Source organism: Podarcis muralis, chromosome 17 (genome assembly GCF_964188315.1).
Source record: "Podarcis muralis chromosome 17, rPodMur119.hap1.1, whole genome shotgun sequence".
In the NCBI taxonomy this organism is placed as follows: Eukaryota; Metazoa; Chordata; class Lepidosauria; order Squamata; family Lacertidae; genus Podarcis; species Podarcis muralis.
Window position 1 is genome coordinate 14,840,707 of NC_135671.1, and position 10,531 is coordinate 14,851,237.

Consider the following 10,531-nt stretch of genomic DNA (forward strand, 5'->3'; position numbering starts at 1 on the left):
CACCTGTTGAGCTGCAGAGGTATTTGAAATTAGCTCTTCCTGAGCGAATATTCTTGTCTTTTCATAGAATCATAGTTGGAAGGGATCATAAGGGTCATCTAGTCCAGCCCTCTGCAATGCAGGAATCTTTTGTCCAACATGGGGCTCAAATGCAAAACCATGAGATTAAAAGCCTTAGGCTCTACCGACTAAGCTATCCCAGCACCATTGTGCCTAACCTCCAATTCAGTGGGACTGATCTGCCTCTGTTCCCTAGCCCCCTACTGATTTTGATGGCAACAGATTTTTTATTTTTATTTTTAAAGTAGGCACAGTGCTGAAATGGGCAAATCCCAGCATCAGATCAATTATTTCGATGAGTGGAATGGGAGAAATCCCCTCCATAGCTGAGGATGGGCAATGTGCATTTCTCAGTTTTATTCACTTTACAGGTGGTGGGGAGACCGGTTTATCCGGTTGCTGCGGCAACCAGAGCCAGCCCAGCCAATCACACGAGCCCTACTTGACACCTCCCTCCATGCCTTTAAACTACAAATCCCACAAGCCTCAGCGAGGCAGAGACTCGCGAATGAGAGGCGGGAGGGAAAGTAAATCCTCCTCATCCCATGATGCAGCGGGCTCCGGGAAGTTCGTCCTCGCTTCCCAGCTTCCGTTTGGCTTCATTTGCCCTCAGGAGGGCGGAGTTCTCCGAGCGTGTTCCGAAATGGCGGCTTCCGCGGTTGCCCTGCGGGTCGTCAGGCGGGTCGTCGGCTTCCCTCCACGCAGGGCGCTGTGGGGAGGCGTGAGGTGAGGTAGTTGTCGCAGGAGGCGCGAGAGGCTCCCCTCGGGAGGGATGGGGGTTTCGAGCCCACCCGGGGGGGGGGGGGTGGCTGTGGGCAGGATTGCAGGGGGTTGGACTAGATGACTCTCGGATCCCATTCCAAACAATTCTCTGATTCTAACTCGGGGTTTCCTTGAACCGGCCTTCAGGCTTCTTGCATTCGATTAAGTGCCTGTTTCAGTTATTTTGGCTCAGCCCCAGTGGGCAGTTTCCCCCGAATTTCTTGTCTCCACGCCTTTGTGAACCCGAAGGCTTAAAAGGGTTTTTTAAATGCAATGGGAAGCTTGAGCTGTTTGGGATTGCACAGGAGGAGGAAACGTATCGCATGCCCTCTCGTCATTTCTCTGTTAACAATAGGAACGTCCTCCTATTGCATAATGTTAATAAGGTTATTATTTATCCTCAGCCCATCCGACGGGGTTGCCCCAGCCACTCTGGGCGGCTTCCAGCATATATAAAAACATAATAAAACATTAAATATTAGGAAACGTCCCTATACAGGGCTGCCTTCAGATGTCTTCTAAAGGTTTTATAGTTACTTATCTCCTTGGCTCTGGGGGTCGCATAACTCCACATCCTCCAACATTTCTCTGATGAAAATAGGGAGGTCCTATGGAAAAGTGGGACATTCTGGGATCAAATAGGGACACGTGGAAGGTCTGCTACCTAAACTATTGTTGGCATCTGTCTGTCTCAAGAGACAATGGAGACACTGCCTGGGCAGTGTTTATGGGGGTCCTGGGCTGCCCAGACAACAAGACCCCCCTCGGCCTCGCTGATGTGATCCAAAGGAAAGCAAAACAATACGTTTGGCACTAGCTTGGCTGCAGAAATTGCTGGAAGAAGCTATACCAGGCGCCATCCAACCACCTTAGGGATTCCTCCTTAGGGTTTACTCCTTAGCCTTTTATAATAATAATAATAATAATAATAATAATAATAATAATAATAATAATAATAATTAATAATTATAATTAATAAAAAATAATTTATACCCTGCCCATCTGGCCAGGCCTCCCCAGCCACTCTGGGCAGCTTCCAACAAAATATTAAAATACAGTAATGCATCAAACATTTAAAGCTTCCCTAAACAGGGCTGCCTTCAGATGTCTTCTAAAAGTCTGGTAGTTGTTGTTCTCTTTGACATCTGGTGGGAGGGCGTTTCACAGGGAGGGCGCCACTACCGAGAAGGCCCTCTGCCTGGTTCCCTGTAACTTGGCTTCTTGCAGTGAGGGAACCGCCAGAAGGCCCTCGGCGCTGGACCTCAGTGTCCGGGTAGAATGATGGGGGTGGAGACGCTCCTTCAGATATACTGGACCGAGGCTGCTTTAAAGGTCAGCACCAACACTTTGAATTGTGCTCGGAAACATACTGGGCACCAATGTAGGTCTTATGTGTCACATAATCGGTGTTATGTGGTCTCGGTGGCCGCTCCCAGTCACCAGTCTAGCTGCCACATTCTGGATTAGTTGTAGTTTCCGGGTCACCTTCAAAGGTAGCTCCACATAGAGTGCATTTTCTTCTGCCAAAGATGTCCTGCAAGATGTCCCTACCTAAACAGAGGTGTTTTAGCGTAACAAAGAGTCTAAGAACTGGACATGGGAGTCCTGGGTTCACATTCATACGGAGGTATGCAGTTGGTCGTTCTTGGGCTGAGAAGAGTCCCATATTCATAATAAGGCTAGTGTGTGCAGGGATTTCAGGCTCTAACGTAAACCCCTTGTTTGTAGATGACAAGATATAAATATTTAACACTCTATTAAAAAGCGGTCTTCTGCCTCCTTTCAGCAAGGAGACTGGAGGCGACCCAGAAGCAGCAGAGCCAGTGAAAGAGGAGCCAGTCCTGGTTTGTCCTCCACCGCGAAGCAAAAAATACCTCCCTCCTGAGGATCTCCAGTCTCGCCTAGAGTCTCGCATCAAAGAGATATTTGGATCCTCGGTCTCAAAGGACTGGCAAGAGGCATCATTGGGAGATAGTCGTTTAAAATATCTTCTGTTGGCACAGCTGGCGACAGATCTAGGCCGTGCTGTCCCTAATTCCCAACTCCACCAAATGAAGAGCACCAGAGATGTCTTGGCTTTCTACAGCACGCCTGTGAAAGACATATCAAAGTTTGATGAGTTAAGCACGCAGCAGCTGCCCTCGAACCTGAAGATCCAATGGCAGTACTGAGCTGTGGAGAAACAGGATGAAAACAAGCATCACCATGGGCACAGATAGGATTTTTTATTTTATTTTACCACATTTCCAGAGTGGTTTACTTCCTCTTTACAAGTGTTCAGTTGCAATAGTGACTTGGTGAGAGAGATGTGCAAGTATCAGGCTGGTTGCTGTTGAAGTAAATGATAAACATTGGACCCCCATCTCTCTTTCAATTGGTAACCTTCTCTTGTTTGAAAGCGAAGAGGAGAAATAGATATCAGCAAGCAGTTGTGCATGCTAAGCCATTTTGTCCACATAATTTTGTGTGTCAATAGCTTGATTAAAAATAATCAGGAAAGACAGGTAATGAAGAAAGTGATGGGAATAGTTGTTAAGAAAATAAAATTGTCACAACCAGTCTCCATATATATGTGTGTGTAACTGCTCAGCAACATTTTGGGTGACTGCCATTTGCTCTGTGGGGGTGAAGTTTTCCTGAGGTTTATGCAGCCTTAAAACTGATTGTCTCAATCTAACGTAGGAAGTATGCATGAGTTGCTCAAGAGTTATCTATTTTGTCGTTTTGTGGCGACTGGAAGTGGTTTGAATATACCTCAATTCACAGGTACTTTTCACATAGGCCACTCTGTGCATATATCCAGTTAGAAAGTGAGGCAATATCCTTGACAGTCGCGTAGTACATTAATTTTAAATTTCTTCATCTTCTCTTGTATATTTCTATCTGACAGAGAGTACCATGGAATAGTCTTCTAAGTGTCTAATGATGATGATAAGTTGGTAGACATAAGAAACTGGCACTGGTAGATGCTGGCACAGGCAGACAAGACAAGGATTCCTGGATATTCCCCTGTTTCACCCCAAGGGGCTTCATCATGTGTGTGTAGTTCTAAATCATATAAACATAGACACTTTGTAATATATTATTCAATTGAATTTGTCTAATATAGGCATTCTAGTGGCTTTGGAATCCTATCCACAGCCATCCCTTGAGGGGCTCGAACCACCAACCACCTGATTAACAGCCAGACACACTTCCCACTGTGCCACAAAATTTCTGTGAGCAAATGCAAAAATACGCTTAACTAAAATTCAAGTAGGGGACGTGGGTGGCGCTGTGAGTTAAACCACAGAGCCTAGGACTTGCCGATCAGAAGGTTGGCGGTTCGAATCCCTGTGACGGGGTGAGCTCCCGTTGCTCAGTCCCTGCTCCTGCCAACCTAGCAGTTTGAAAGCACATCAAAGTGCAAGTAGATAAATAGGTAGCGCTCCAGCGGGAAGGTAAACAGTGTTTCCGTGTGCTGCTCTGGTTTGCCAGAAGCGGCTTAGTCATTCTGGCCACATGACCCGGAAGCTGTACGCTGGCTCCCTTGGCCAGTTAAAGCGAGATGAGCGCCGCAACCCCAGAGTTGTCCACGATTGGACCTAATGGCCAGGGGTCCCTTTGTTGTTGTTGTTTAGTCGTTTTGTCGTGTCCAACTCTTCGTGACCCCATGGACCAGAGCACGCCAGGCACTCCTGTCTTCCACTGCCTCCTGCAGTTTGGTCAGACTCATGTTTGTAACTTCGAGAACACTGTCCAACCATCTCGTCCTCTGTCATCCCCTTCTCCTTGTGCCCTCAATCTCTCCCAACATCAGGGTCTTTTCCAGGGAGTCTTCTCTTCTCATGAGGTGGCCAAAGTATGGGTCCCTTTACCTTTACCTAAAATTCAAGTAGGAGAGATTCAGTAAGGACAATTGTGTTCTGCTGCTGTGGCAGCAAAGACAGAAGACCCACTTGTGACATTCTGAGAAACCCTAGTATCACTTCACAAGAATGTGCCACAGTGACCCTTATTATGATAGTTATTAACTTTACATTAACTCTACATACCATTTCATGCTAAGTGGTTGACCGTTATGAAACCAGTTACATAAGTATTAAAATACAAACATTCATAATTAAAATCCACAGTAGAAGAATCCCATTAAAGCTGCTGCATAATTAAAAACTGGCCACTTGGGTCAAGAGACCAAGGGAAATTGACTTGCTCATTCTTTATACTGGCAGCGAAGAAGTTCTCTCAAGCTTTCAACTTTGTTCTAAGTTGCATCAAACCGGTTTCACATTGCAGCCAAATTCAGGGAACAATTTCTGTTAAACCAACTTAAGACCTGAAACAGCAACCTCACCCCAGTTTGTTATAATTCTGATTTGGTGTAAACCGCAATTTCCCATATTCAGATATGAACAGGAAAACTCGATTTGTCAGAAATGTCAAAGGGCAGTTAAGAATGTAGGAAAGGCCTGGTGGATGAGGTCCATGGCCCCTCTAATATCCTGTTACAACAGTGGCCAGCCAGATGCGACTGGACTTGGCTACATTAGCAACGAAAAAGCGTTTTACAGTGTTACCTCGGGTTAAGTACTAAATTCATTCCGGAAGTCTGTTCTTAACCTGAAACTGTTCTTAACCTGAAGCACCACTTTAGCCTATGGGGCCTCCTGCTGCTGCCGCGCCGCCTGAGCACGATTTCTGTTCTCATCCTGAAGCAGAGTTCTTAACCTGAAGCACTACTTCTGGGTTAGCAGAGTGTGTAACCTGAAGCGTATGTAACCCGAGGTACCATTGTATATGCTTTATAACACTGAGACACCAGATGGTGCTGTGGAGTCCCATCTTCCGTCAATGTAATGAAGTTTACAATGTGTTTGCCTGAAATGCTTTTTTGATGTGTCTAGAACCAGCCTTTCACACCTGTTCTATAAACTAAAAAACTCCCAAATACTGCAACTTTCCCTCTTAGTGGAGTTTCTCCACCCCATTTTGGTTTCTTAACCTTTTCCTGTTCTACTTTAGCCTTTTTCAGTCCTTTTTCCCCTGATAATTTTATTGCTATCGACTGTCTATTCAGAGGTTTGCTGGCTATTCCTTACCCAATGCATATATTTGTAAATAAACAGATAGTATCATTGAGAGGCCACCAGCATTTTTTTCTCACAAGGAAATGAAGAGGGGCAATGGCTACTCTGGAACTATTTGGTGTTTAATTTTAATTTGAATACCAACCCTTAAAAGTGCATAGAAATAGCCTCTCACCCACCGCCCCTCCTCAGCTCTTCATTTCTCTTTCTCTCCCCCTCTTATTTTCATCGCAACCTTTCTTGTCATCCACAGGGCAAGGACCTTTTCTTCCCCAGGATTCATTTTCAGTGACCTTGGTGGAGGGACTGAATTTCAGGCCAGTCTTGCCACCTGTGGATTTGCAACTGTGGCCCTGGTGTATTTTGCTTTACGAAGACCTACCCAGTTTTCTGAGTGTGGTGGATCTGAAATATTTTTAGGAAGCTGCAGAATTTCTTTCAAAACATCCGAAGTCCAAACATAAAAAAAACCCCCAACAACACACACACACACACACACACACACACACACATCCTTGCAGGCATAGTGCATCAAGCGAAATTGGGTTAAATTCCCTCATAATTGGTACACTTGGATCTCTTTATCAGCACAACACTGAATGCTTTTCCTTCTCTGTTGTTTTCTGAATCCGTTAACACTCATTCAATGACTTTGCTTTCTGGTTGCTGTTGTTTGGATTTCTTGCCCTTCCTTCACCACAGGGTCCCAGGGTGGGTTACAACAATAAAATGCATAAAAGGTAAAGGTAAAGGTAAAGGTACCCCTGCCCGTAAGAGCCAGTCTTGCCAGACTCTAGGGTTGTGCGCCCATCTCACTCTATAGGCCGGGAGCCAGCGCTGTCCACAGACACTTCCGGGTCACATGGCCAGCGTGACAAGCTGCATCTGGTGAGCCAGCGCAGCACATGGAACGCCGTTTACCTTCCCGCTGGTAAGCGGTCCCTATTTATCTACTTGCACCCGAAGGTGCTGTCAAACTGCTAGGTTGGCAGGCGCTGGGACCGAATGACGGGAGCGTACCCCGCCGTGGGGATTCGAACCGCCGACCTTTTGATCGGCAAGTCCTAGGCGTTGAGGCTTTAACCCACAGCGCCACCCGCGTCCCATATAAAATGCATAATTAATACTAAAACCATTTAAAAGAATTTCCATTCAGAAGATCCTTGTGTGTTTGTGTGTGTGTGTGTAGTGTCAAACTCTAGGTAAAAAGGCGTGTTTTGAGTCTATCACAGAAACACTATTCCACAGCTTAGTGTCTGCCAAAGAGAAAACACTCTCTCAGGCCACCATTTCTCACATTTCTGAGAGTGGTGGTAACCACAAGATGCCTGCTTACCCCTGCTGATCTTCAATATCTGAGAGTGTCTTTAGGGAAGGAGGCGGCCTTTCAGATATTTGGGGCCGTAGACTTTTTGTTTTTATAGGATTTGTTCCCTGCTCTTCAGCCAAAGGCTCCCAGAGTGCCTTAAATAAAATCAAAATAAGACGCTCTCTAGCAGCAGGCTTACAATCTAAAAAAAGGGACAAGGAGGGAAGAGGAGAATAATTTTTTTAAGGATTTTAATTAAGTAATATTGTTTAGGATATTAAGCGCTTCGACTACTGACATGCTAGGGACATTTCTGCAACAACAACAAAAAGAAGTGTTTATTTGCCAGGATTAACAGATGGTCGAGTTCAAACATGCAGAAGCAACGTGTGGTACAGTCCTTCCTGGCACGTTCCATCTCAGATTGCAGATAGGGGAGTGCCCTCCTAGGTAAAAACACATGGACTCCCTACAGATGAGGAGTGATCATGTCAGCATCAAACTTTGAGGTGTGCATAGCAGATGTCAACTTACATTTCCTTCCTGCATCTCTCTGGTTGTGTTTTTATCAATGTCACCGTGTAGCTCAGTGCTCAGGCAGAAGGGTCTGTAGCTAAGTTGTGTGCCCGCTGTTTTCCATGGAAAGGGAAATGTTGAGCAGGGGACCCAAATTATCCACCCCTGGTTTAAAACATGGCATATAAGATGCAATTGTCCTCTTCCTTCACCAGCCCATTGAGGCTGGATATCCTTTCCTTCGACATGCACAATTTCTGTGATTTCTCCCTCCCCCTCCCTTTCCGCTTTTCAGGTTTGCGGACCTGGAATCGGTATACAGTCATACCTCAGGTTGAATATGCTTCATGTTGAGCGCATTCGAGTTGTGCTCCGCGGCAACCCGGAAATAATGGAGCGCGTTACTTCTGGGTTTCACTGCTCATGCATGCGCAGACGCTCAAAATGACATGCGCAGAAGCGGTGAAAAGTGATGCACATGTGTGCAGATGTGCCATCGCTAGTTACGTTTGCTTCTGGATGCGAACGGGGTTCTGGAACGGATCCCATTCACATCCCAAGGTACCACTGTAGTGGCAATATGCAAAGGGGCAGAAATCGCACTGGCCATGTCGGTATTCCTCCCGCAGATCTGAGGGATCAATGGGACCAATACCATCAATGGATCCATGCTTTGCTACCGGGATCTCTGCATCCTGCCTATCCCTTACAAATCTGTGTGTGTGAGGCACATTTGACACGCACGCAGAGGAACACCAGGGCAGCATCCTGCCTGTGGAAAAAGTCCCAGGGAACATCTTTTCATTGTGGGAGAAAGCGACAGGAACTTCAACAGCAAGGCCCGTGCCATGGAAGATATGGAGAAGATGAGGAAGCATGGGAAGACGCACTGTGCCCTTCTCTCCTGTGCAGGAGCAGGATGCTTGCTGGAGCCTCTGGGCTCACCATTCTGCTACCTTTCCTGGTCCCCCTTTTTACCTCTCTCTGTGTTATGGAGCAGGGAAGCCCATGCAGCAGCCCAAGAACATGCATGGAGAGAGATCCAAAAATATCTCGCATCTTCACCTCAGCCCAAACCAAATTAGCAGGCTCTGAATATGTGTTAGTTCAGAATAATAATAATAATAATAATAATAATAATAATAATAATAATAATAATAATGGGATGCGGGTGGCGCTGTGGGTAAAAGCCTCAGCGCCTAGGGCTTGCCGATCGAAAGGTCGGCGGTTCGAATCCCTGCGGCGGGGTGCGCTCCTGTTGCTCGGTCCCAGCGCCTGTCAACCTAGCAGTTCGAAAGCACCTCCGGGTGCAAGTAGATAAATAGGGACCGCTTACTGGCGGGAAGGTAAACGGTGTTTCTGTGTGCTGCGCTGGCTCGCCAGATGCAGCTTTGTCACGCTGGCCACGTGACCCGGAAGTGTCTCCGGACAGAGCTAGCCCCTGGCCTCTTAAGTGAGATGGGTGCACAACCCCAGAGTCTGTCAAGACTGGGCCGTACGGGCAGCGGTACCTTTACCTTTACCTTTACATGTGGCTGGGTCCCCCCAGCCACTCTGGACGGCTTCCAACGAAACACAAAAATACTATAACCTATTAAACATTAAAAGCTTCCCTAAACAGGGCTGCCTTTAGATGTCTTCTAAAAGTTTGGTAGTTATTTTTCTCTTTGACATCTGATGGGAGGGCGTTCCACAGGGCGGGCGCCACTACCGAAAAGGCCCTCTGCCTGGTTCCCTGTAACTTGGCTTCTCACAGTGAGGGAAACGCCAGAAGGCCCTCGGCGCTGGACCTAAGTGTCCGGGCAGAATGATGGAGGTGGAGACGCTCCTTCAGGTATACTGGATCGAGGCCGTTTAGGGGTTTAAAGGTCAGCACCAATACTTTGAATTGTGCTCAAAAATGTACTGGGAGCCAGTGTAGGTTTTTCAAGACCGGTGTTATATGGTCTCGGCGGCCATTCCCAGTCACCAGTCTAGCTGCCGCATTCTGGATTAATTGTAGTTTCTGGGTCACCTTCAAAGGTAGCCCCACATAGAGCGCATTGCAGTAGTCCAAGCGAGAGATAACCAGAGCATGCACCACTCTGGTGAGACAGTCCGTGGGCAGATAGGGTCTCAGCCTGCAAACCAGAGCTGATAAACAGCTGCCCTGGACACAGAATTGTCCTGTGCCTCCATGGACAGCTGTGAGTCCAGAATCTGGACTAACCCTTCTTCACCCATTCAGGGGGTCAGACTAGACCAGTGTTTCCCAACCTTGTGCCTCCAGATGTTTTTGGCCTACAACTCCCATCATCCCTGACTAGCAAGACCAGTGGCAAGGGATGATGGGAATTGTAGGCCAAAAACAGCTGGAGGCACAAGGTTGGGAAACACTGGACTAGACGACACTTTGGCCAATTTCATGATTTGTTCTGAGAAGGAAATAGATTGACACATTACAAAAACAGAAGTCTCAAATGTCCAGCAGAGGCAGTCAACTATCACAAAGCTATTGAGGACGGGAGCTAAATTGGGGTGGCCCTCCAGGGGTTATTGAACTAGGTAAAAAAAGGTAAAGGACCCCTGGACGGTTAAGTCCAGTCAAAGGTGACTATGGGGTTGCGGCGCTCATCTCACTATCAGGCCGAGGAAACCGGCATTTATCTGCAGACAGCTTTCTGGGTCATGTGGCCAGCATGATTAAACCACTTCTGGCACAACACAACACCGTGACGGAAACCAGAGCGCACGAAAACGCCATTTACCTTCCTGCCACAGTGGTACCTATTTACCTACTCACACTGGTAGGCTTTCGAACTGCTAGGTTGGCAGGAGC

At 47.0% G+C, this 10,531-nt stretch overlaps 2 protein-coding genes across 2 annotated transcripts; both read left to right on the forward strand.

Annotated features, from left to right (window-relative positions):
• Positions 1-630: 630 nt before the first annotated feature.
• Positions 631-3,391, forward strand: MRPL50 (mitochondrial ribosomal protein L50). The gene is made up of 2 exons (XM_028712803.2): positions 631-786; positions 2,609-3,391. Exons 1-2 carry the CDS (start codon positions 704-706, stop codon positions 2,991-2,993), a joined length of 468 nt encoding a protein of 155 aa, XP_028568636.2. The 5' UTR covers positions 631-703; the 3' UTR covers positions 2,994-3,391.
• A 4,294-nt stretch (positions 3,392-7,685) lies between these two features.
• On the forward strand, positions 7,686-9,469 carry BAAT (bile acid-CoA:amino acid N-acyltransferase). The gene is given in 5 exon segments (XM_077921625.1): positions 7,686-7,706; positions 8,217-8,446; positions 8,448-8,506; positions 8,509-8,768; positions 8,770-9,469. Coding segments are annotated over 5 exon segments (609 nt in total). The 3' UTR covers positions 8,809-9,469.
• Positions 9,470-10,531: the final 1,062 nt, after the last annotated feature.

Excerpts from the sequence above, each read along its gene's own strand:
- MRPL50 (XM_028712803.2), top strand. The coding sequence starts at position 704 with ATGGCGGCTTCCGCGGTTGCCCTGCGGGTCGTCAGGCGGGTCGTCGGC. Across the intron at positions 787-2,608 it reads GCGCTGTGGGGAGGCGTGAG|CAAGGAGACTGGAGGCGACC; the intron begins GTGAGGTAGTTG and ends GCCTCCTTTCAG.